The following is a 26,579-nucleotide window of genomic DNA, read 5'->3' as shown; positions in this document are numbered from 1 at the left end:
TTTTCTGGGTGGTATACTGTCAATCCTGGCCTGCAGGATTTCCAGAGGAACACAATCCAAAACTACAGAACACCAGAGAAATCTCCATGAGGGAGGGTCAGTGAAAACAAACAGCAAAGTTGAGGACTTGCTGGTTGAATTTAGAAGCAGAGTATAAAATAAGTATGGGTTAAGAAGTTTAACAACAAACAAACAAACAAACCAAAGCAAGGAGCAGATACTATCCAACAAAAATCCCAGCAGTTTGAAAAAGTAGCAAATAGCCCATCTGAAATAAAAATATCATCCTTGAGGGGCATCTGGCTGGCTCAGTCAGTAAAGCATGCAACTCTTGATCTGGTGGTTTTAAGTTCAAGCCCCATGCTGGATGCAGAGGTTACTTAAAATAAAATCTTTTAAAAAATAAATAAATAGGGATGCCTGAGTGGCTCAGTCCGTTAAGTGTCCTACTCTTGGTTTCAGCTCAGGTCATGATCTCAAGCCCTGCATCAGGCTCTGTGCTCAGCAGGGAGTGTGCTTGAGGTTCCCTCTCCTTCTCTCTCTATCCCTCTGGCTCATGCTTTCTCTCTCTAAAATAAACAAACAAACAAACATAATCCTTGATATTAAAAACTCAATAGATCCACTGAAGAAATATTTGATTTTACAGAAAAAAATAAAGACATTACCTGGAATATGTCATCAAGAGAGAAATCTACCCCCTCCTATTTTTCTCCCCTCCAAAATACCAGAGGGCTGAGACAGAGGATAGAAAGCGTGAAAACACATATGCTTGGGAGTTTAGGAGAGAAGACTTAAGAGAATATAGGACAGTCACAGAAGAGTAACTGAGCACTTTCCAAACTTGAATAAAAGAGATAAATTTGAAATCTGAAAAGCATAACAAATCCTAAGCAAGCTAAATAACAAGAAATCTACATCTAGACCCACTGTAGTGAAACCACAGGGCATAAGGAACACAGGTCTTAAAAACAACAGAAATTTAGATTACTTAAATCCCTCTCCTGCTGAAAAGTCCTCAATGCCTGGTTAAAATTAGGGTAATTCCCCAAATTTCCATCCAAAGGTCATGGTCTGGAGTCTAGAAAACAAGAATGGAAGTGACTAATATGTAGAAGTTCCTAGTCTTCATCACAGTTCAACATGTCTGGCAAGAGTAAGCTACTCTTGATGTTTGATTTTTAAAAAGGGCATTAGATGATGGAAATTTAACTATGTGGATCCAACACTGCCCAAGAAGAAACATGACTGCTCTGGGCCACTAGTGAGGTATGTGCATTATGGTGAAGCAGGGTGACCAGCGCCTGGCTAACACTTCCCTCCACTCTTTCCATTTTCCTTTGCTCTTGCTAGTTCACTAAACAAAAACATCCCACTGATTCACTGTTCATGGATTTTAACCTTTTCCCACTTCATCCTCAGAGACGTTTCTTTCTTGTACGTGTGGGAAAACAAAAAATCAAATTCTGCAACGCAGTTGTGCGCTCCTTTGAGTCCTGACATTTAAGCAACATCTGTGACAGCTGCTTCCTCCGGACAGGTGTTCAGAACCACACAACTCTAGAGGTTAGAAGGTAGGGAAAACACAACATTAAATGTCTTGGAAAAAAATTTTTATTCTCCTTGCCAATAACTCTTTCAACATTTTATTAACTAATGAAAAGTGACAATCAGAAATAATTTGGTTTCATATTGCTTTCAAAAAGTGGTAAGAAAGTAGCTATTTAGAAAAAGGAGGCCTATCAGTTTTTATAAAGCAACACTAGACTCATTATGCAAAATGAGAATCCCATGGAAACACGTGATCAACGCTCAGACTAACAACACACTCAAACAGGCTCTACTCAAACTACAGGTCTCCATTTTCTTTTAGGAGAACCTTTTCTCTCAGGCTCTTCCAGCTCTTCCAGAAGCACTTCATAATAAACAGAAGTCTTGCCAGCTCATTTCTTCAGAGGCTGATGTATGACACCACTGCTACATGTTGTGGTGAGAAGAGGCTCACCCTCTGAGTTGACCTCGTTGAGTTGTGCAAGTCAGGACAGACAAAGCTTAGAGAGGGTCAAGGCAAGCGACAAATGGAAGCCAATGTGAGGCGTGCCTATAATCCACTTTACCTACCCAAGCTGCAAAGTGATTCTGCTTCCCACTTCACAAGACTGGAAAGCTTAACGAGCATGATTCCATATTATTCCTAAAATAATACAATCCTCTGTTTTTTTTTTTTAAAAGTACAGCTAGCTCTTCAAAAATCTCATTTTTAAGACATCATCTGTAAGGGAAGAAAAATAAATGTACTTAATTCAAACACTGATTTTTAACACTGCCATGATGCAAATGCCCAAAACACTGGGCCAGGTTTACAAGCTCCAGAAGACCCCGGCAATAGGGAAAACTGCCTAGGTTTGGTTTCAGGCACAGCAAAAAGGACACCTGCTTTTTCTTCATGTCTTCCCACTCACTGATGGGCTCAGCAATGCCTGAAATAAATTCTGCAGGTGTCCTTTGCCTTCACTATCTGTCATCTTCTTAGGTTGCAAAGGTGCTGGGCTTGTCTCACTATTATTCTGAGGACATGCAAGTCTCCCCAGATATTTCCCCCTCTGCATCAGTGAAGAGATAACACTTTGCCCTGAAAATAGGTTTGAATAAAGGACAAAGGGCACAGGGCATGAGAAGATTAGCTCTCCTACCAACAAATTCAAAATAAATATCTAACAGTGACATTCACCTGACACAAACAACAACCATTTGCCAGATGTCTGTCAGGAAATATTCTGTATGTATAAATGTTAGAGATGTTACCATCTTCTGTGAGCAATACCAGCACATACACACAGATGTCCCCGAATCAACAAACAACAAACTAGCAAAACTTTCACACATGGTTGAATCCACTCCTCTGCTTACTTACTTTTAACCCAGGTTTCTGATCCTAGTCATGTACTTCTCTGGGCTGGCAGCAGTCATCACTGTAGTATAAACTGTGTAGCTGTAAACCATGAGAGGAATTTTTATATACACATCATTGTCTCTAATATTTCAAAGAGGAGGAAAAAATACCAAGCCCTTCCCTCACCCTTGGGACCCAGGAAAATAATACAAACAGAAGCCTGGATATGTCAGAATATTTAAATTTTTTTATTTATTTATGATAGTCACACACACACAGAGAGGGAGAGAGGCAGAGACACAGGCAGAGGGAGAAGCAGGCTCCATGCACCGGGAGCCCGATGTGGGATTCGATCCCGGGTCTCCAGGATCACGCCCTGGGCCAAAGGCAGGCACTAAACCGCTGTGCCACCCAGGGATCCCCACGTCAGAATATTTAAAACTTATAATTCAAGTGATCACAGCGTGTCCTTCCTTTCTATTTTGACAACACTGTGGAAGGCTAGGTTCAAATTGAAAATTCTCAGACTCCTCAGAATTTCACACCATGGCAATGAGGGAGAGCCAGCCATCGGCCATCACCCCTTGCTCTGCCCTACACCACAAGTGGCATGTGTGTGGACACCTCAGACTTTGCATTGAGGCTTCAAGCACAACTCCAGGAAGAAGTCATTCCTTGGCCACCCACCAGGCATGGGATGTCCACGGTGGCTACCCACTGCCATTGGGAGAACACCACGGAGGACCGTGGACCACACAGGCCCTGGAAATAGCTTGGAGCTCTCGAGGCTCTGTACTTGGGCCAGATTCACTGGGCAAATGCTCCTGGTCCAGTGAGGGTTATATCATTTATATCAAGGGAGGGTTAGAGGAAGGCCAGAGTGGAGCCTCGAAAGCTCAGGGTTGAAGTCAGGGGGCCTGTTCACTCAGATCTAAAGATGAAAAGCACAATGTAATTTATTCAACATACTGCATAGCAAGAAACCTGAACATGATCACACGTACATGCATGCACACACACTCAAACCCCTTTTCCTCACTCCATCTACCTCTTGTCCTGGACACTAGCTGGGATGCATGCCCAAAGCTTCTGGAGCTGGGTTGTTGAGGAATAGGAAGAATTAGTGGCCCAAACTGTACACCTGGCTGAAGTCAGCACTATGAGTGCATGCAGAGACTGTCCAAGGGCAATGGAGGTTCCCTGAATGAGGACTTCAGCTACTTATTTACTTTGGTCATAATTCTATTCTCCATTGTTATTTTAATATTTTCTCTGCTTGCAGCCACTTCAGAGAATGTTCAATTGCAGGTGAGTGTAATCTTACAGCACAGCACAAGAGGGCAGCATAGAGCTTTTTTTTTTTTTTTTAAGATTTTACTTATTTATTCATGAGAGACACAGAGAGACAGGTCGGAGACATAGGCAGAGGGGAAAGCAGGCTCCCCGCAGGGAGCCCGATGTGGGGCTGGATCCCGGATTCCAGGATCCCGCACTGGGTGAAAGGCAGACGCTCAACACTGAGCCACCCAGGTGTCCTACCTGTTGAGCTTTCTTTCTGTTAACTTCGCACAGTGAACAGCCTTAGTTGCCAGGAATCATTACAAGCAAAAGGCCTGAGAGTCAGGGATCTGTGTTAATTCTGGCTTAGTGGTGATTATCCTTTAAATGCAGTTCTTTGGGGTGGCTCAGTCAGTGGACATTGGATTCTTGGTGGTGCTCAGGTCAAGATCTCAGGGTCCTGCGATCCAGCCCCACTCAGGTAGGAGTCCGCTTCCTCTCTCTCTCTCTCTCTCTCTCTCTCTCTCTCTCTGCCTCCTCACCCTACCACTGCTCTTGCACTCTCTAATAAACAAATCTTTTTTTTTTAATTTTTTAAATTTTTATTTATTTATGATAGTCACACAGAATGAGAGAGAGAGAGGCAGAGACATAGGCAGAGGGAGAAGCAGGCTCCATGCACCGGGAGCCCGACATGGGATTCGATCCCGGGTCTCCAGGATCGCGCCCTGGGCCAAAGACAGGCGCTAAACCGCTGCGCCACCCAGGGATCCCTAATAAACAAATCTTAAAAAAAAAAAATACAGTTCCTCTTGGATTTTCAGTTACACAACAGAGAAAAATATTACTTGGTTAACTATAATTTCTAACAGTTCTATTTCAACAAAACATTCATATGCCATTTAAACATTCATAGCCTTTAACTCAGTAACCCTACTTCTGGGAATTCAGCCAGGGAAAATAACCCAAAAGTGGGGAGCAGAGAGGGATGTATTAATATGTTTATTTCAGAGTCTTAATAGAGGAAAAATTAACAACTGGAGAATGCTTAAGTCAGTTATACAATATATTTCAATTGGCTATTGGCATACCAATTTTAAATGGTATACCTATTTAAAATTATAAGGGCTGTTCACAGCATTCTTTTAAAAAATATGACAACTATCGGGGCACCTGGGTGCCTCAGTCAGTTAAGCATCTGTCTTCAGCTGAGGTCACAATCTCAGAATCCTGGCTCAACTCATGATCTTAGGGTTCTGGAATCTCAGGCTCAGTAGGGAGTCTGCTTCTCACTCTCCCTCTGCCCCTTCTCCCTGCTTGTGCTTTCTCTTTCTCAAATAAATAAAAATTTTAAAAATATGTAAACAACTATTTTATTTGAATACTAATTTTTAAAAAGACATAGTCATCATTTATATAATTATTTTAAAAACTGTAAGAACACATAAAAGAGAACACTCTTATTTTTAAAATGAATATTAGAAGGGCAAAATTGTGCCCTAATCGGAAAGGATACAGTCAATTGTATGGTGGACCTGGCTCCTACAGGCTCGTGAGAGCTAACTGTTAAAGAAAGTTTAGAAGCCAATCACAAGCTTGAAATAGGCCAGGCAGAAGTATTTACATCATGGAAGTCAATAAATGCTACAACTCAAGGAGGGTCTCTGTTTTGTGTTTTGTGTCGCCCCTGCCCCGGATCCCACCTGCCCCCAACCAAAGAGCTAGCTTACTAGCATAATACTGGGTATCATTTGTTACCCAAGCAGCTCATTTGTTTGAGTGGCTAAGTACTGCCTCATTTGTTTTCCTGTATTGGCTTTTAGAATATTGCTTACAGAATAAATTTTTTAATGTTAATCTTTTTATCAGGCCACACTTACAGAAAAAGCTTTCGAAAGGACCATTGGAAGATATATTCCTATTATGGTATAAAATGAAAAGAACACCACCAGTTTTGGGGCACCTGGGTGGCTCAGTAGGTTAAGCATCAGGTTGTGATTCCAGAGTCCTGGGATGGAGCCCGGCATCCAGCTCCCTGCTCAGTGGGGTGTCTGCTTCTCCCTCTGCCCTTCTCCCTGCTCTTGTTCTCTTTCTCTCTCAAATAAATTAAATCTTAAACACACACACACACACACACACACACACACACACACTTTTGTAAATGTCATAACCGCCAAGGAATCTTAAAGTACCTGTATACTAAAGTTATTCCACAGGCCATCAGGAAAAATGTTTTGTGTTTGTGTAAGAGAGGGTCATTTCAAAGAAAAAGAATCAACTGTGTATTTAAAACTAAAAATTGCGGGATCCCTGGGTGGCGCAGTGGTTTGGCGCCTGCCTTTGGCCCAGAGCGCGATCCTGGAGACCCCGGATTGAATCCCACGTTGGGCTCCCGGTGCATGGAGCCTGCTTCTCCCTCTGCCTATGTCTCTGCCTCTTTCTCTCTCTCTGTGTGACTATCAGAAAATAAATAAAAATTAAAAAAAAAAAACTAAAAATTGCTTGACAGGTTTTGTCTGTATTATACTATTTCCTGAAAAGGTCTATTTTGATATTCTTGCTTTGGAGAAAGCAGATATAAGAATGATAAGAAGGTAGGAAATGCTGGGTTTGGAAATTTACTGAAGTAAAAGAAGGAGATAAAAGTGTTTTGACCTCCAGATGCTTTCTCTTTCATTTTATTAAATTAAACCCCACCTCACTAAGCAAAAGAAGGTGTCTGCACCCCTACAGAGCTGGTCCAAGGTGCAGATAAGGCAATGAAGTAGGACAATGAAGAGCATGCTGTTGGTCTAGTGAGCTTGGCTTTTATGGTGACAGAGGACCTTCAGAGTTTTCTGTACAAGTGTTGTGGCTGCCTCTCAGGCTTAATTAATGTGACAGGAGTAACTATGGCCCAGGGGTTCACGTCAGAAGACCACATGGGTAAAACGCTGGGCTGTAGAGCTATGAAGCCACTGCTCACAGAATGCTACTATCCAGGGCACAGGCTAAGAAAGAAACAATAATTTCCAAGTAGGGTGGTAGCAGAAAGTCCCAGGAAGTTAAAGAGAAGCCAATGGTGTCTAAAGTTTAGTTCTAACAGAGTGAAATTAAGGCGCTCATAACCAGGGCAGGCAGTGCCAATACCAGACTGATTTAGGATGAATAAATCACTGCCCTCCTCCTTCTGTTTTTCTTCATGGACGTCTCACCTGACTTATATTTGTTTATCTGCCCTACCTCTCCTCCTCCCCACTCCCAACCAGTGGAATGCTAGTGCCATGAGAGCAGGGATTTGTTCGTTTCACTGCTGTACCCACAGCACCTTGAAAGCCTGACCTATAGAGGCCCCCAGAACTCTGCTGAGCCGAAGAGTAGGAGAGTGAGTCCCGCAGTCTGGGACCATGTATGAACAGATGTGTTTAGCATGTCACTTACTTGTTATAAACCGGAAACACTGACAAAACCTGCATAGGAAAAAGTCATATTACAAAGACTATTAAAAGGCAGAAGGAATACATGTAGAGTATCTGTAGGAAGAATAAAACCACCTAACACGCTAGTGTGTCTTGGGGTGACAGAGTTGTAAACTTTTGAATCTTTTCTCCTTTTAATAAATGAACATATATTTAACTGTGTCTTTTTTTTAACATGCAGAAAAACTTGGGTGAGGAAGGATGCTTTAACCTATACTGAAAGAAGTTCACAACATGTCATCAGACTTCTTACAAAGGCTTTCAACCAGGTGAAAGTCTAACCCCAACACTTTGCTTTACCACATTTGCCTGATTTCAGAGGAGATTTTTTTTTTAAGCACTATTAACAAAGACATGAAACACCCTGGGTAAAAGCCAGACATCATGGCACCGGGAGTTACCTGGAACAGTGTCTCCAGGCTGAGGTTTGCCTGGCCCGTTGCATTAAGGGCTTTGATGGCAGGCGTCCTGGAAGGAGAAAGGACAAAGGTTACTTGGCACATTATGAAACCCTAAATGCCGCCCGCTCTCATACTGGGAGCCTCAATACAAGGCCCAGCTGTATTATCTCCCTTTCACCGAAGCAGATTCTGGCCCCCAAACACGCTTCTTTTCCAGTCTCAGACCACTGTGGTAAAACGAATTCAACAGTCAGGCCAACGGGCACCATCTGCTCCAGGAAGCTGGGAAGGTGAAAATGTATTGCTACAAAATTAAACGGCTGCCACCAAACACATGGGCAGTAAAGCCAAGGGGAAATACCTAACGACCTGCTGTTTGGGGATGCAGGGACTTATAATTATAAAATGTTCAAAATAAGAAGGGTCAAGGAAAGTCTCTAATTGTTTGTTTGTTTGTTTGGAAATGTTTTCCTTCCAAAAAACTCTTACATAGAAAACCATGAATCTTGTTCTATCCTTTCCTTCTATAGCTGAGTAAACAGAGGCTCAAGAGGCCACCCAGTGAGTCATTAGCAGAGCTAGCGGTGGGATATAGGGCTCCTGATCCTGAGGCCAGGGCCAACCTTACCCTCCAACAGCCAACCAACTGCCAAGAAGACCTCCCCCACACTCTCCACTATACACTTCACTCTCCCATTCTAACCAAGATGTTGGTGAGGGGCCCAGGTACATTTTCTGAGAGGGGGTAGCACCTGTAGTCCTCTCCAGTTCTTGTCATAAAAAGGGCACATTTTCCTGACCCCAAGAAAACACTGTGAACCAGGAAGTGTATAGAGGCCTACCTTCGGTCATCTTTCTTAGGTGCTGGCTTCCAGTGATCATAATTTGTCTCAACTCGGAACCACCTACAAAAGAGCATATCATCTTGTCTTACCCAAGGTCATTTGGCCCATAGCTAAAGAAGAAAAAAACATAAAAACAAAACCAAACTTCTAGTTTCACCAGGTAAAAAACATTATTGATACAAAGTGACCAGAGTTTTAATTCTACTCACGCTCCATTTAAAGGATCTAGAGGCCAAATGTCTGCTGGGCCATTTCTGTTCCTCGTGATGACCACTCCCTCCCGGGGGGACGTACCACCAACAATATAATAAACATCAGCAATAAGGGGAGTCTTGGCTAATTTATAAACAGCTGCTTCAAAGTTTTCCGACTCACTCAGGGTCTGAACAAGAAGACAAAGCTGCATTAGCATAATCACTCATGGCAGTTACTCACATCAATGGATGGACAGATGGTCCAAAACACATTCTCCTGATACATGAAGCCATGGCTACCTTCTTAAACTGCTCTGACCTCATCCTCCTGTCATCAGGGCTCCTGAGATGGAAGAAACCTCAGTGGGGGAGCTGACAGCAGAGGGATTTTTCTCACAAGAGGGAAGAACTGTTGACAAGTTCTGGCCTGGCTCACCAAATATGGGCCATTTGCTTTCTAGGCAGGTCACCTTCATAAAAGATTCTGCACATTTCCTCACGTATTTATTCTTTCAACTGGTACTTTCTTACTTTCTGAAAAACTACTACGTGCTAGGCTCTATGCTGGTGTTGGGACAGAGCAGTGAATCTGACTGACCTGACCCTGTTTACTCTAGACTTCCAAGAGTGACAGGAAGTGGTGACACAATGTAAGAGGTGTAAATAGTGGAAGCAGTTGCTATAAAAGCCATAGCAGGGGAGCCACCCTCACCCAGGGCATCAGGGAAGCATCCCAGGGAGGTATCACATAAGCTGAGCCAAAGGGACAAAGGGAAGTCAGGCTGGTGAGAGTGGGGGTATTGGGCACGGGGGAGGGTAAGACAGTTCTAGCTCAATGGAATAGTTTGGCAAAGGCTTAGAGATGAAAGACAGCATGCTACATCAGAGCAGTGGGCAGAGTGTTCAGACACCCCCAAGGGTTCATGAAGACTCCCAAAGGTCTAGTTAAGGGGACCACTTTCCATTTCTTCAGCTTCCATAGGTGCTCCTTGCTCAAGCTGATTTGCTCAAGAACGTCCTGTGGAACAGTCTGCCCTTTCCACCTGCATCTTCAAAATCACTCTTCACTGCTTTTGGGAAGTTGGTTTTCTGCTCACCCATCCTGAATACTGCTGAGGCACAGTGCCAGCGATGGGAGTAAATTCTAACAAAAGAACAATTCAAAATACTAGTGTCTGCAAAAGTGCCATCAGTCAGCACCATAAACCATCAACCCATGGCAGGACTCCGTGGACTTTTCCCTCACATATACATATTACTGTCAGGGGTGAGGTATTTAGAATCAAATTGGTTTGTTCTGAACTCAGCAAAATTATAAAGTGAGGCAACAGGAGTGATGGAACATCATTTTATGTCATCTATACCATCCTGCAACAGCGATCAAACAATCCGTTTCCTCTAACAGAATTCTGAGAAGAAAGCCAAATGATGTAAGAGACACTGAAGGCAGTGGTGACTTACTTCATTCAGTTGGCAGAGTCAGGGTGAGACATGCACTTTATCTGTCTGGCTCAGGAAGTGATGGAAGTGGGCAGTGACGGCTAATGGGCATAGGATTTCTTTTTAGGGAAATGAAAATGTTCTAAAATTGATTGTAGAGATGGTTGCACAACTCTGACTATACTGAAAACCAGGAAGTTAAATACCTTTTTTTTTTAAAGATTTTATTTATTTATTCATGAGAGACACACACAGAGAGAGAGGTAGAGACACAGGTGAGGGAGAAGCAGGCTCCATGCAGGGAGCCTGACGCGGGACTTGATCCCAGGTCTCCAGGATCAGGCCTTGGGCTCAAGGTGGTGCTAAACCACTGAGCCACCCGGGATGCCCCGAAGTTATATACTTTAAATGGTTGAGTGGTATGGTATGGGAATTGCATGGCATTACACCTCCACTAAAGGTACACCTACCTTATGACCCAGCAATTCCACTCTTAAGCCCTTGCTCAGCTGAAATAGACATACATGTTTACCGAAAGCCTTGTACAAGAATTTCTACAGCAGGCTTATTCATAATGGCCCAAGACTGCAAACAACACAATATCTATCAATAGGAAAATGAATTGTGGCATATTCATACAATGGAATATTCTTCCATAATGAAAACGAACGAGTGAGTGGTACAAACAACATGGGTGAATTTGAAAAGCATTAGGCGGAGTGAAAGAAAGAGTCTGTACTCTAGGATTTCCTTTAGATGTATTCTAAAACAGGCAAACTCATCTGTGGTGACAGAGGTCACAGAGTGGATTCCCTGGAGGAGAGTATGAGAGGAGGTGAGAATTTGGCTACAAGGGAACAGGAGGGAAATGTCCAGGGACTTGGGACATTTGTTCTGTATCTTGTTCCATCAGTGCTTACACAGATGAATAAATGAGTGTGTACAAGTGTCCAGATGCATTGAACTACATTCTTAAGATCTGTGCGTTTCATGGTATGTAAGTTATATCTAAAACATTTAAAAATCATTCTGGCGTGTAGGTTCCCCTTGATAGATTTAAATTCCAGTTTTATTTTTAAATGGCCATATTTGCAACACACTGGATTTTTTGCAGCTTTAAAATCTTATGATAAGGGATCCCTGGGTGGCTCAGCAGTTTGGCACCTGCCTTCGGCCCAGGTCGTGATCCTGGAGACCCGGGATTGAGTCCCACATCGAGCTCCCTGCATGGAGCCTGCTTCTCCCTCTGCCTGTGTCTCCGCCTCTCTCTCTCTCTCTCTCTCTCAATGTGTCTCTCATGAATAAATAAATAAAATCTTAAAAAAAAATCTTATGATGAAAAGTTTTAGAGGTCATCTGAAAAATGCATGAAGGCTACATAGTTTGTCAACAGCTTTAGGAAATTCCCAGGCAAAAAGTTTAGAAGAATTTTAAGTCCAGAGGGACTAAGATAATTTAGAGCAAGACCAAGAAGGGCCTTGCACCAAATGTGGTCAAATTACAGTTTACATGTATGTGCTCTGGAACTCTCTAATAGGTCATGTAAAGCAAACTTTTTGTTCTGTGCAGAATTACTTTCTCATGTCTTTGTTTTGCTAATTTCAACACTTGCAAATGGTGATTCTAAAAGGAGGGTACATTTTTATCTGCAGAAAAGCCTACTGTTATATCTTATCTCAATCAGTTATCAAGATAAGGCTATAGGCTAATGTCTACAATAGCCACACTGTGGAAGGAGGTACAATGTTCTTGACAGAAGAATGGATAAAGAAGATGTGGTCTATGTATACAATGGAATATTACTCAGCCATTAGAAACGACAAATACCCACCATTTGCTTCGACGTGGATGGACCTGAAGGGTATTATGCTGAGTGAAGTAAGTCAATCAGAGAAGGTCAAACATCATATGGTTTCACTCATATGGGGAATATAAGAAATAGTGAAAGGGACTGTAAAGGAAGGAGGGGGAAACTGAGTGGGGAAAAATTAGAGAGGGAGACAAACCATGAGAGACTCCTAACTCTGGGAAACAAAGGGTTGTGGAAGGAAAGGTGGGTGGGTGGTGGGGGGGATAGGGTAGCTGGGTGATGGGCAATGAGGAGGGCAGTTGATGGAATGAGCACTGGGTGTTATACCATGTGTTGACAAATTGAATTTAAATAAAAATAAATAAATTTTTAAAAATTATTTAAGTAAAATATTGAAAAAAAAAAGATAACACTATAGGCTAAAACTGTGGTCTGTAACAAAGATTTTCTCCTTGACCATACTTAGGCTAGGGTCTTCTGAGGCCTTTTCTTGATAAGGCCTTAACTTGGGCCTATTAAGCACTTGAACAAACAGTTCTCACACCTCAAGGCTCCACCCCTTGGGTTACCATCACCCCTCTTCCAGTGCCTGTCTGAGAAAATAAGGCTGCCCAAAGAATTTACTGTTTGTTCCAGCTAACACTTAAAGATAGGGCCTCTGTTTTTCAGTGTCTGCAGGAGGGTAGGAGGCTAATTTTGATAAGCACATTAGCAATCCCAGACAGGTTTTACACGGACAATCCCTCTTTTTCACTTTTTGTAATTTTTAACTTCTCCAACTCCACTGAGAGCCTATTGACACTCCTCTGTATTCCCTCATTCCTCCCCCATTTTTAAAAATATTTTATTTACTTATTCATGAGAGACACACAGAGAGAGGCAGAGATACAGGCAGAGGGAGAAGCAGGCTCCCTGTGGGGGACCTGATGCAGGACTTGATCCCAGGACCAGGGGATCACACCCCGGGCCAAAGGCAGATGCTCAACCAGTGAGCCACCCAGGCACCCCTCTCTCATTCTCCATTTAAAACACCTGGTTGCCTTTGTACAAATCAAAGTTGAGTTCTGTTCACACTGGACACTCTTCCCTACTACAATAGTATACTACTGATTAAAATCTGTCCCCACCACTGATTTCTTTTTATTGAGGTATGACGGACATATAACATTATGCTAGTTTCAGGCATACAATGTAATGGTCCAATATTTGCATATGTTGCAAAATAAGTAAGTCTGGTTAATATCTGTCACCATACATAATTACATTTTTTTTCTGCATGAGAACTTTTAAGATCTACTCTTAAAATCACCATGCTGAACACTATATGCCCACAACTTATTTTATGACTGTAAATTTATAATTTATAACTATTTTTTTATTTTTTTTTTATTTATGATAGTCACACACAGAGAGAGAGAGAGAGAGGCAGAGACACAGGCAAAGGGATAAGCAGGCTCCATGCACTGGGAGCCCGACGCGGGACTCGATCCCGGGTCTCCAGGATCGCACCCTGGGCCAAAGGCAGGCGCCAAACTACTGCGCCACCCAGGGATCCCCAATTTGTAACTATTTAACTCCTTTCCAGCTCTGTTTATCTTTGATACTTATTATCATGAAGGTTGATATGCATTTTGCAAATGCTTAGATGCTTATCCTTTTTAGGAGCTTCTTACATGAAAAATAACATTTTTAAATGAAAGGAAGCATTACAACAGGAGCACATAGAAGATGAAGTCAGGGTGTGGGGGGCTCAACAGTAAAAGTACTCACAGTACGGATAAGCCAGCTGATCGGATAGTGTCTCTGAAAAAGGGCAGCGATCACATTCTCCCACCACCAGCCTTTGTCTGCCGTGTTGAGGGAGAAACAATAAGAATATATATGAATTCTTGCCCAAGTGCCACATTTTAAAGTTCCTTATATCTTATTTCTTCCCCATGGTACAAAATGATGGGAGAGGAAAGTTGTTGGATGAAGAGTGAGTTTACTGGCATAAAGATAAAGCTTTCAAAGACACAGCTTAAACTTCATGGCACCCATAGAAACATATAATTTATATATATACAAATTTCTAGGGATTGGGAAATATTCTGAAATATTCTGCATGTGTATGCACAAACGTTCTGTATTATATATATATATATACAAAAGATATATATATATATATATATATATCTTTTGTTCCTAGAAGCAATGATAATTATGTGAAAGTAAACAATTCTATTAATCATCCCAGGCAAAGCAGAATTATGTAGCTATCAACAGAAGTGGCTCAATAAGGAGTAGGAAGACTAAGAGAATGTGTCTTTCAGAACTTTAGATTTGATTTGGGTTCACATTTTTTTTTTTAAATATGAGTTTACAGTCATTCTCCAAAATTATTTTTTAACATCTTAAAAAAATCTTTGTTGGGGATTTATCTCCAAAGAAATATATTCATCCAAGACATAAGCACTGAGCATTGACTATGTGCCCTATTGTGATTTGGTCCAGATCCTTGGAATTTAACAGCAAAAAGGAGAAATTAGGTGCCATTAAGCAAATAAGATTTTGATAACTATCATAAAGAAAATAAAACAGGATTATACAATTGCAAGTGATGACATTTTTGTCTTTTTGAGAGAAATGTTAAGGATAGCCTCTATGAGTTATAGACATTTGAGCTAAGATGGTTAGAACATCCCAGACAGAAGGCGTTGGTTGGCAGGGCCCTAAGGCAGGGACAAACTTGGTAGATGTCAGAAAAAGAGACACTGGTGCCAGTGGGATGAGGAGGAGACAGGCAAAAATGAGGTGTAGGAGGCGGCCACAGAGCGTTCTCAGGTCAGAGTCAGGAATCTGGACTTGTTTTAAGGGAAATGGAAATTCAATGCAGGTTTTAAACAGGGGAACAACCTGATCATACCAGCTGCTGAGAAGAGAAAGAGGGCAGCCCGGGTGGCTCAGCAGTTTAGCTCCTGCCTTCGGCCTGGGGCGTGATCCTGGACCAGGATCAAGTCCCACGTCAGGCTCCCAGCATGGAGCCTGCTTCTCTCTGCCTATGTCTCTGACTCTCTCTCTCTCTCAAGAATAAATAAATAAAATCTTAAAAAAAAAAAAGAAGAGAAAGAATTATTGGAGGGTGAGACCAGATGAGCCACAACTATAGCAGTGTAGGTGTGACAGCAACTAGCCGAGCAGTGGAGTGGACAGGATGGTCAGAGACAGCCTGGTTTTGGTGGTAGAACTAAGGTCCAGGGAATGAGGAGTCAAAAAATTCTCCTGGTACAATCAGTGCAGTAGAAAGGGGTGCCATATCCTGAGACACGGAAACCCAGGAGAGTAACAGGTGTGGGTAGAGGCAGAGTGAGGGCAAGAAAAAGGGAAAAGAAAAAAGCAAGACGGGATCCCTGGGTGGCGCAGCGGTTTGGCGCCTGCCTTTGGCCCAGGGCGCGATCCTGGAGACCCGGGATCGAATCCCACGTCGGGCTCCCGGTGCATGGAGCCTGCTTCTCCCTCTGCCTGTGTCTCTGCCTCTCTGTCTCTCTCTGTGTGACTATCATGAATAAATAAATAAAATCTTTAAAAAAAAAAAAAAAGAAAAAAGCAAGACATCTGCTTAAGCATGCAAAATGTGAGACACCTAGCAGCCATCAAAGTGGAGAGGCAGAGAAGGCGGCTGGGGCTCCAATGTGGGGCTTAGAGGTCGGGCCTGGAGATGTGACAACGACAGCAAGTGCTCCATGGCCCTTACTCTGCCAGGCACCGCTCTGCTCCACATCTATGAACTGCTTCATCCTCAGGGCAGCCATCATCATCCCCTGCTTTCCAGGTACCTCGGGTGTGGTCGCCACGCTAGCAAGGGACAGCACCAACACTGGAACCAGGCAGGCTGGCTCCCAAGTCTGAGACCTTACCTGCCAGGTGGTTTATTAAGCCTCCCCAAACTGTATGCAATTTGTTGATCCCCCTCATATCCCTACCTTTTCCCAGGGGAGTCAGAGGCCTTGTAGGCACTCTCCATAAGGTCCAGAAACTTAATTGAATATCTTATCTCAACCCAGACATGTTACCTTATTGTTTAGGCATTTTAACTTCATCTTAGCAGACTACAATATAATTGGTTTTCATTAATATAAGGATAAAATAAGTATTTTTTTTTAAATTTTTTTATTTATTTATGATAGTTACAGAGAGAGAGAGAGATGCAGAGACATAGGCAGAGGGAGAAGCAGGCTCCATGCACCGGGAGCCCGACGTGGGATTCGATCCTGGGTCTCCAGGATCGCGCCCCGGGCCAAAGGCAGGCGCCAAACCGCTGCGCCACCCAGGGATCCCATAAAATAAGTATTAAAGTAGCTTGAGGGGTGCCTGGGTGGCTCAGTTGATTAAACATCTGCCTTTGGCTCAGGTCATGATCCCAGGGTCCTGGGATGGAGCCCCACATTAGGCTCCCTGCTCAGTGGGGAGCCTGCTTTTCCCTCTTCCTCTGTGTGCTTAGTCTCTCAAGTAAATAAACAAACAAACAAACAAACAAATATTAAAAAAAAAATCAGTTTGAGAAGTTAAGCATCTGACTCTTGATTCCGGCTCAGGTCATGATCTCAGTGTCCTGAGATCAAGCCTCACATCGGGCTCCATGTTGGGCAAGGAGCCTACTTAAGCTTCTCTCTCTCTCTCTCTCTTCCGTTATTCATCTCCTCTCCCTCTCTTTTAAAAAAAAGAGGGGGGGGCAGTTTGTCAGTATTCAAACTGTCACAGAAAAACTCAATTGTTTTTAAGGATTTTATGTATTTATTTTAGAGAGAAAGTGTGTGCACACAAGCAAGGAGAGGGGCTGAGGGAGGGGGAGAGAATCTCAAGCAGACACCCCACTGAGCACAGACCCTCATGCAGAGTTCCATCTCCCAACCCCAAGATCATGACCTGAGCCAAAATCAAGAATCAGAGCTTAAACAACTGAGCCACCCAGGCGCCCCAACTCAGTTATATTTAAACTGTTTATATCTTAGGTTCTAGTAATCAGTTTGTTAAACAATTTAAGTCACAAAATGACTTAAAGCCCACAAAGTCCAGCTTTTACATATACACTTGTTTACAGACATTCTGTGTAAAACCTCAGTAACTGTCATGCTGTGGTTTGAGTACCATTGGTTGAGAATCAGTCTCACAACAGGGAGCTTGGGTGTCTCAGCTGATTTGGCATCTGACTCTTGATTTCAGCTCAGGTCATGATCTCAGGCTGGTGGGATTGAGCCCCATGTACTGTTCCTCAGTCAGCGGGGAGTCTGCTGGAGGATTCTTTCTCCCTCTGCCCCTCCTCTGTTTGCTCTCTAAAATAAATAAATCTTTAAAAAAGAGATTCAGTCTCACCCACAGCTGACTTTTGAGAAAATGCTGAAGAAATCCATTAGGATAAAGAACTGATTACTGGACACTGATCTATACTCAGCCAGCATCCTCCTGTTAAATCCTTACGTAAAATGATAAGAACAGACCTAACCAAAGGAAACAATGTGAAGTCAATCAAGCGTTCATCTGATGACCAACACTAAACTTTGTCTTTCTCCTTAGCTCAGCTGCAAGTTCTTGAGGACAGAGACAAGGATCTGTGGACTTTTGGGTTTCCTACGACACCATGGAACTGACTGATATTCCCTGAGCTCTGGGAATGGCAGTGGGGTAGTATAACCAACAGAGCAACTGGGCCAGGACCAGGAGATCAGTTTGAGAACCACCTCTCCCACCTGCCAGCTGTCACTTCAGCTCCCAGCCTCAGCTTCCTCCATCAGAGTGAGGTTAACACTGTCAGCCCTGCCTGACAGGACCGTTGTAAAAGTCTAGTGAGAAAACCCAGAACTAAGTCCACAGTACACTATAAAGTACTTTACAGCTGTTGCCTGTACAATGCCATCATGAACCTCTACAATGCTGTGATAGCCTCCTAACAGTCTTCTGCTTCCATGATACCCCAAAACAACCCAATTTCTAAATAGCAGCCAAATTCGTAACTAAAAATATAAATCAGGGGGTGCCTGAGTGGCTCAGTTGGTTAAGCATCTGCCTTGGGCTCAAGTCATGATCCCAGGGTCCTAGGATCAAGCCCACATCCAGCTCCCTGCTGGACGGAGAGCCTGCTTCTGCCTCTCTCTCTGCCTGCTGTTCCCCTTGCTTATGCTCTCTCTCTCTCTTTCTCTCCAATGGATGAATTAAATCCTTAAAAAATAAAAAAATAAAAATATAAATCAGATCTGTTCACTTCCTGGTCTAAAATCCTCCTCAGGCTTTCATTACACTTAAAATCCAAACTCCTTATCATGACCTCCGACTAGACTGGAAGTCCCTGCTACACAGTATAGTAGGTATTCATCTGTATGTTCAGTTGGGGGAGCAAATGAAGTACCTGGATAGAACTGACCAGAAATATGGCTAAAAATGCTCAGGAATTTGTTTTGATTACCTCGTTCATCACCAGAAACTGTAAACTTGTATGGACTCTGACCAGTCCATAATCCTACATAGCCAACAAACGTGGTTCCTGTGAATGCGACCTGAAATCAAGAGATAGGTATCATTTTGCCATTCCCACCAAATATACATTGAAATCATCTGTTTTGTCCCACTCGTGGAATTTTTTCTTATAAGTTCCAACATAATAAAAACTCTTAAAATCTTCTGAAAGGTTTAACCTGGAGGTTCCATTGATAGAAGTCAGTGGGTTGGTGATCTTGAATGGGAAAAAAGGCACATCTTTATTTTCACTCATTTCTAACTAAAACTTCACTTCTTCAGTAACAGATGCACACAAGAAATCCTGTAATCATAGCAGTGCCTATGACTCTGCCACCACAGACATAGCAGATACCTTCACATATATAATGGTATCATACTTATCTTGACATGGTATAATTATGTATCCTGAAATGCCGTTCTTAACTTATCACTACCCTGAAACTACGGTAGTTATTAGATACACGGCTAAGATTTACTGATTGTGTTGAGAAAAAGTGTAATATTGAATTCCAACATAACTGGTTTTTTTTGTAATCTATTCATTTTATGTGTTACAAAACATTCTGAGAAAGGATCATAGGCTTCATCGAAGGGGATCATGCCCCAAAAGATTGAGAAACTCTATGCTAAAAATAGCAAATGGGCTCTGACTAAAAACTTGTGTTGACTTGATTGTAAGAGAAAAAGGTCATGCATCTTGTAAGTTTTGTGAGATAAGAGGAAGTGAGATTGTTTGGCAGTCATAATCAGATTTAAATTTTATATTTATTTATTTTAAAAATATATTTTATTTATTTATTCATGAGAGACAGAGATAGGTAGAGACACAGGCAGAGGGAGAAGCAGGCTGGAGCTCTGGATCACACCCTGACCCAAAGGTGTGGATGGCTACCCAGGCGTCCCCATATTTAAATTTTAAATGTATCTCTTATGTAACCCTCATGGTTATCCCATGAGTTATAGGGACCACTTCCACTTTAAATTAAGGTAATGAGCTCCAATCACACTCTAGCAGTTACTGCAGATACCAGATTTCATTTTTTAAAGAGATACTTAGAATAATGCCTGTTCAATAAAGATTAACCAACACTTTTTATTTTCAGAAACAAACAGACCTGGGCTAATATTTTTCCTTAGAAAGCTATACCTTACATCTGTAATCGTTTTAATCATTTTTTTCTACCTCATCGGGTTGTAAAAATAATTTAAGGTGGCTAAACTACAAAGAAAAAAATGCAGTGGCCTTAGTTTTATAAATGACATTTTCCTAGCTCATTGAGGGCTTCCAGTGAATTCTCCCCATTTCCATTCACGGCAGTAAAATGGGCATAATTCTACGTTGCTGCCAAAGCCTTTACAAAATGTAATTATATGAAGAAAAAAAAATAATTATACTGTCATTTTGTTCACATAATACACTGACGCTCATTTTAGGGTCACTCTTGAAAGGCAGAGCAAATTAAAGTTTGAAAATCAAAATCACATTGTAGTTTCCAAGATATTTTGTACTACATGATTATAGATAATTCTGGGGTATAAGTTACAAGCTCTTTTATCTTGCAGCTCTGAAAAACTGTCTTTATTTCTAAATGTCTGCACTTTCCAGTTGTCTCTGCCAGGTGAGTTAACATAAACCCTTAGCTACAGCAGGAGGCTCTGAATCACCACCGAAGTCTGAGTTTGGGGGGGAAGAAAGCCAGTAAGAGGCCAAAGGCCTGGTTTTGTGGTGGCCTGTGTCAGGCCTCCACCTCTCATCTGGAAAATGAGGATGAAAATGTTGATTTGCGCCCGCCTGGAGGGCCATGGTGAAGATCTAATGAGGAACGGTATGTGAAAATACTTTAAAAATTATGTACAATATTCAAGAATAAGAGATTAATTATGTTGTGGATAACTTCTTCCTAATTTAGCAAAAACAGTCTTGGCCATGAGCCCTCAGCAGAGAGGCACTATTCAAGCGTCCACTGCTGGATTTGGTAATAACTTGAGTACTAAGAGTCAAGCCACACCAGCAGGCTATTTCTTAGGGCCGCTCCAGGACACACAGGGACAAATAAAGCAGTAACAGGGCAAGTTCTAGAGAGAACTGTTGAAATAATTTATTTTTACTGCATTTATTCCTTTGTCAACTTAGAAGAATTTTTGCTTTATTGTAGATAATGGAGGAAAGCACAAAGCAGCCAATGAAAAGGATTACTGTCCCATCATCCAGTAAGAATTGCTAACATTTCAGCAGATTTCCTTTTAGAACATAGCACGCATGGATATTCTGTTGTTACCATTTAAAACCATTTTTAAAATAATTCTTCAGCTACAAACCAAATTGTTAGCAGTGGAGAAGGAATGAAATGAGAAAATGAGAAACTTTCGCCTTAAGTATTTCTGTATAGTTTTAATTTTTTATGAGAAAAAGTTGTTTGTAAAACCAGATGACCAAGTAAGTATTGAATAAATGAGTTTGCAGCATTTGTGGCTCAGCCCCTAAATGCAAAGAACATATGAAATATAGTCCTTATCCTTAAAGTGTCCCCCAAAGCTAAAATCTGGCTTTAGCATGCTGTTTCATGGCAATAACATGCTTTGTGTATTCAATGAACATCGATTAAAGCTGTCTCTTCAGATGCTTACACAGAAATATGAAAATAGTACATATTAGGTTACATTTTTATGATGAAAGTAAAATGATCTCAATATAATTTTTTAAAGATCATACTTAAGAGAGTGCTTTAGGTCAATCATACTTATAGAATGAAGGACCATTTATTAATTTATCAAGCATTTATCATATGCTTTGCATAGATTACTTCATGTAACCTGTATAGCTACCTCCATAAAGTAATGATTAACCTGAGGTGTCACCTGCAAAATGTGTCTGAATAATTTCCCACATTCTTGCAGGAAGTAAGTGACAGAAGCAGAATTCAAACCCAGGACTGTCAGACTTCAAAGCTGGCCATTTCTAGTCATTCCACCATGCAGCCCCGCCCTATTCCAGAAGCAGTCTCAATACGGGAAAGCAGAGAAAGAGCTGACTCACCAGGATAAGTGGGTGACTGAGAGTTCCCTAAGGAAAATTAATTGCTTTCTCTAAGTCGATACTCCATAATAATAAATGACCCTTCTTTCTATGAGCAAAATGGACATAAACCTCTCTTGCAGTTTTGTGTTTTCAGGAGTTGATGTTTTCTGTACCTTAAAGTGATAACACACTTAAGCAGCAGGCCATCCTAGTGATTGCTAACTTTGGTTAGCAAGTCTCTCTGATTTCTGAATCTTATAGTGTACAACTATACCTGCCCATTCTTTATGAATTGCACATCCACGGTCAGCTTGTTCAAGAAATTTTCAAAAGGATAATCCAGATTCCGGCCATGGTAAATGTGGCCTCTGGAGTCTTGAGCCACGATACTGGTGCAGAATCTGAGAGAAGAGAAAAGTACAATGTGAATGAATGAGAAACGTAAGAAAAAGGGAAATGAGTTTTTCGTTTAAGAAATAAAGCCTTGGGCAGCCCCTGTGGCGCAGCGGTTTAGCGCCACCTGCAGCCTAGGGTGTGATCCTGGAAGCCCAGGATCGAGTCCCACGTCAGGCTCCCTGCATGGAGCCTGCTTCTCCCTCTGCCTGTGTCTCTGCCTCTCTTTCTCTCTCTCTGTGTCTCTATGAATAAATAAAAATCTTAAAAAAAAAAAAAAGAAAGAAAGCCTTAAAGTAAAATAAGTCTTCTCCTTATAATGGGTACATATGATAGGTGATCCTTGTGCAAGAATATGGATTCACAATTCAAGATGAAAAGGCATCTGGGTGGCTCAGTGGTTGAGCGTTTGTCTTTGGCTCAGGTCATGGTCCCTGGTCCTGGGATTGAGTCTTGCATCAGGCTCCCTGCAGGGAGCCTGCTCCTTCCTCTGCCAGTGTCTCCACCTCTCTCTCATAAATTAAATAAATCAAATAAATAAATAAATAAATAAATAAATAAATAAATAAATAAATAAAATCTTTAAAAAAAGAAAAGCACAACTGGACACAAACTCATGTGTTCATTCGGTATTATTAGACCGTTGCCCTCAGCACACCTGGCACTGAACACCTACTGAAAGAGAATTTCATCCTAAATTTAAATCTGAAACTGATTCATTCTGGGCTCGGCTAGATCTGTGAGCTTTGCTTATGCCTCAGTTTGGCAGTATGTAGTCTATTTAACACACCACTCAAAGCTAGTTCAAACTCACTTTTCCTCTATGAATTTCTCAGAGCACGTACAATGGCACCAAACCATTCTGTTCCACAAATGTCTCATTTTGTCTCTTTAGGGGCCTGGCACTTACCCTGTCCCTCTCAGGGCTCCCTGCAAAGAGCTAATAAGAGAAAAGGATCCTTTAACAACTCCCAGCTGGGGCACCTGGGTGGCTCAGTCAGTGAAGCATCTGCCTTCAGCTGAGGTCATGATCTCGGGGTCCTGGGATGGAGCCCCGCATCAGGCTTCCAATTCAGCAGGGAATCTGCTTCTTCCTCTCCTTCTGTTCCTCCCCCTGCTCATTCTCTCTCTCTCTCTCTTCCTCAAATAAATAGAAAAAAAATTTTAAAAAGAGGGAGGGAGAGAGAGAGAGAGACAGAGAGGGAGAGACACAGAAACTCCCAGCTGGAAAAAAGTATTTTGAGGAAAAGAGGGAGAGGTTTGTTAAGATAATCCAAGTGTCCATTTCTTCTGAGAATATATAATGCCTTGTAGAAAAATACACATAGCAAGTCCAATTTAGGAAAAGATATGTATATCCACACAAACAAAATTGAGAGAAGTACCCTGATCGTTGTTCTGCACTGTTGGTCATTTCTCAGTAACAAGATTGTGATTAATTTTCTTTATACTTTTCTGCATTTCTAATTTTCTATAATGACTACAGATTATTTTCATAATAAGAGAAAATAAATGTTATCTATTTTTTTTGGTGGTTTAAAAAAGGAAGTTTGGTTTTTTATTTTTTCCAAGATTTCTGGTCTTCCAAGAGTTGATATCAAAGAGGAAGCTGATAAAACACTGGAAGTGGCTAAAGCAAAGTTTGTGGAATCTGAGGATTTTTCAAAACTGGCAAGACGACAATATTTCTATGTCAAGCCAAGCTTTTTGTTTTGTTTTTAAGTAGGCTGCATGCCCAGTCTGGAGCCCAATGTGGGGGCCTGACTTCACAACCCTGTGATCACCTGAGCTGTGATCAAGAGCGAGACACTCAACTGATGGAGCCACCCAGGCGCCCTGTAACCTGAATATTTTAATGTGAGGTAGTCAATAAGCACAGGGAAGAAGAGGGGAGCTGTGGGCTTTAGGGGAGGTGCTGCAGTACACTGGAGACACAGGAACGTTTAGCAGCAGCTCTGACCACTCACCGGGCACCTGACTTTTAGCAAGTTTTTCCCTTCTGAAGCTTGGTTTCTACACAACAGGTAATACTATCATCTCCAGTGCCTGGCACCCAATAGGCTCAATAAAGGATAGGTAGGATTATTCTGATTCAAAAAGCCTTACATCAGATATGTGAACAGAACATTTCCTTTGTTGATCCTAATAGAGTCTGACGGTGCTTTTTTATTGTCAGGCAATTCAATACATATCAAATCCAAATTTTAGAATATTTTTATTAGACCTTTGGCTTCAATCTGCTTGAATACATAGACTCCAGCAAAAAAAAGGTGGAAGTGAAAACTTTTTTTTTTTTAATTGAGAAAGCCACATGTCAGAAGAAGAAAAAGATGGGGGTAGGAGATGAGGAACAGCAGAATTAACTTCCTTCAATTGAAAAGCATGTTAATTTAACAAGTTTGTGTCTTAATAGGGTCTTTAAATACTTCCCTAAAGTGGTAGACACTCAGTGTTTCTTAGCCTATTTTGCCTAGGGGTTCAGGGAAGATACCAGGGGGCCTTCAAGTTGCCTTATTCCAAGAACCTTCTCCCCCCCCACCCCCCAATCATCTTTTGGCAACCAAAAGCTATTACGTATGTTGTTAGATAAGGCTGGTCTGGTGGCAAAACAGTAAGTCCTGAAGGCAGAGGCCAGGTCAAACCTGTCTTACTTCTAGGACCTACTACTGAGCCAATAAGACTTAAGACTCCCCCTGCCCTGTGCCTGGGATCAACCACACATTCTTTAGTGCTTTCACTTCTGTGCCCCCTTTTATCATGCCCACTCTGCCTACCAAGTACTGGCTCAACCCTGGAGGGTATAGGCTTTGAAAGAGAAGTCAGGACCTCTGGCCGTGAAAAACATGGAATAAATGTAGGGGGTACAAATGAATGCTGGGATGACCCTATGCATTATAAGGATGCAGGGTCCCTGGGTTAACTAGAGAGTGGGGTTAGTTCTTAAAACTTTCTGTTAAAGTACATGCTGAGTAGCGTTTGGAAAGTGGGTTACTACCTGGATTGGTGGAGGGAGAAAGAAGGACTTTGGGTAGAGGAAAGGTCAGTGTTGAGGTCAGAGAAGCTGCTTTCCTTCTCGAAGCCCAAGATCTGCTGCTCAGATTTACCCAGAGAGGCAAAGAGGAAGCACAGCACGGGAGGTTTCTGGGCAGCCCAATCACCAAGCTGTTTTTATTACACTCGAGATAGGTCTCGTCCCACCCAGATGTGGCAGGAGTCCCTGGTAACCCCCAGGTGACCCCCGCTAGCTGGACACTCACGCGCTGGACTCGTAAGCCAGGTTGAGGAGCAGGCAGTCGGCCAGGCTGTAGTCCAGGACTTGGCACATGCCGCGGATCTCGTCGGTGAAGGGCTGGGGCAGGAGGCGCGCCAGCTCCCCCACCGCCTTTCCGACCAACGCGTGGACCCACCGGGGGACCTTCTTTCTGGAAACGAAGAACCACGAGGAAGCTGGATCTGGGACCATCGGGGGTTGAGGGGTGCGACTACGTATGGGTGTGGTGGGGTTCCTAAAGCTCTTATCCTTAGGGGTGCTAGGTCCCTCCCGTTCCTAGAGGGCCGTCGGCCCAGGGCCCGCACCAGCCAGCTCGCGGCATCCCGGAGGGAACAAGGAAACTCAGAAGCGGAGGTAGAGCGGGCGAGCAGGGTCCCCGAAGGGGCGGACCCCCGGGAGGCTCGACAGGCCTGCAACGAGTGTGGGCCGCGTTCCCCATTGTGCGCCGAGCGGGCGCCCGACAGCCTGCGCGCCACCCTCGCCCGGGTGGCTGGGGGAAGGGCCGCTCCGATCCTCCTCGGGCCCGACGCTGCCCGGAGAGGAACGAACGCCAGTCCGGGTCGCCGCGCCCTGCACGCCCGAGCTGCGGGCTGGAGGCCGGGGCAGAGCGCGGGACGGTCGCGGAGGGCGGGGCGGGGCGGGGCGGCGGCGGCGGGGCCGGGGCCGGGGTGCCTACGGGTTGCAGGTGCGCGACCCAGACTGCAGGTGGGGTCCCGCGGCCGGCCCGCGCCCGCGCCCGCGCCCGCGCTCACCCGAGGATGTGCGCCATCGTGGCGCGCAGCACGTCCAGGTCGAAGTGCCGCAGCACGGGCAGCCAGCGCAGCTCCGGCGCCGCGTCCAGGCTCACGTTGAAGAGCGGCGGGGCTGGGGGCGACGCGGCGGCCAACACCCCGGCCCCGGCCCAAAGTAGCAGCAGCGCCTGCCCCGAGCGCGCCCCCGGCCCCGCGGCCCGCATGGCTCGGGCTCCGCGGGCTGCGGCGAAGACCGCTGCGGCCAGAGCGCCCGGGGACGCGCATGCGGAGGAAGAGCCGGAGCGGGGCGGGGCGGGGCGGGGCGGGGCGCTGGAGGCGGAGCCCGCGGGGGCC

At 43.4% G+C, this 26,579-nt stretch overlaps 1 protein-coding gene across 1 annotated transcript; it reads right to left on the bottom strand.

Annotated features, from left to right (window-relative positions):
• Positions 1-1,596: 1,596 nt before the first annotated feature.
• Positions 1,597-26,514, bottom strand: NAAA (N-acylethanolamine acid amidase). Its single transcript, XM_055313099.1, has 11 exons — positions 26,247-26,514; positions 25,481-25,645; positions 22,105-22,231; positions 18,759-18,849; positions 14,090-14,166; positions 9,085-9,257; positions 8,873-8,935; positions 8,031-8,097; positions 7,592-7,620; positions 2,915-2,992; positions 1,597-2,272 (listed from the first exon to the last, which is right to left on the bottom strand). Exons 1-10 carry the CDS (start codon positions 26,447-26,449, stop codon positions 2,917-2,919), a joined length of 1,071 nt encoding a protein of 356 aa, XP_055169074.1. The 5' UTR covers positions 26,450-26,514; the 3' UTR covers positions 1,597-2,272; positions 2,915-2,916.
• Between the last annotated feature and the right edge of the window lie 65 nt (positions 26,515-26,579).

The sequence above is a fragment of the Nyctereutes procyonoides genome, unplaced genomic scaffold (genome assembly GCF_905146905.1).
Source record: "Nyctereutes procyonoides isolate TBG_1078 unplaced genomic scaffold, NYPRO_anot_genome, whole genome shotgun sequence".
NCBI lineage: Eukaryota > Metazoa > Chordata > Mammalia > Carnivora > Canidae > Nyctereutes > Nyctereutes procyonoides.
The sequence above is the reverse complement of the archived record's forward strand: the minus strand, read 5'-3'. Positions and strand labels throughout refer to the sequence as shown.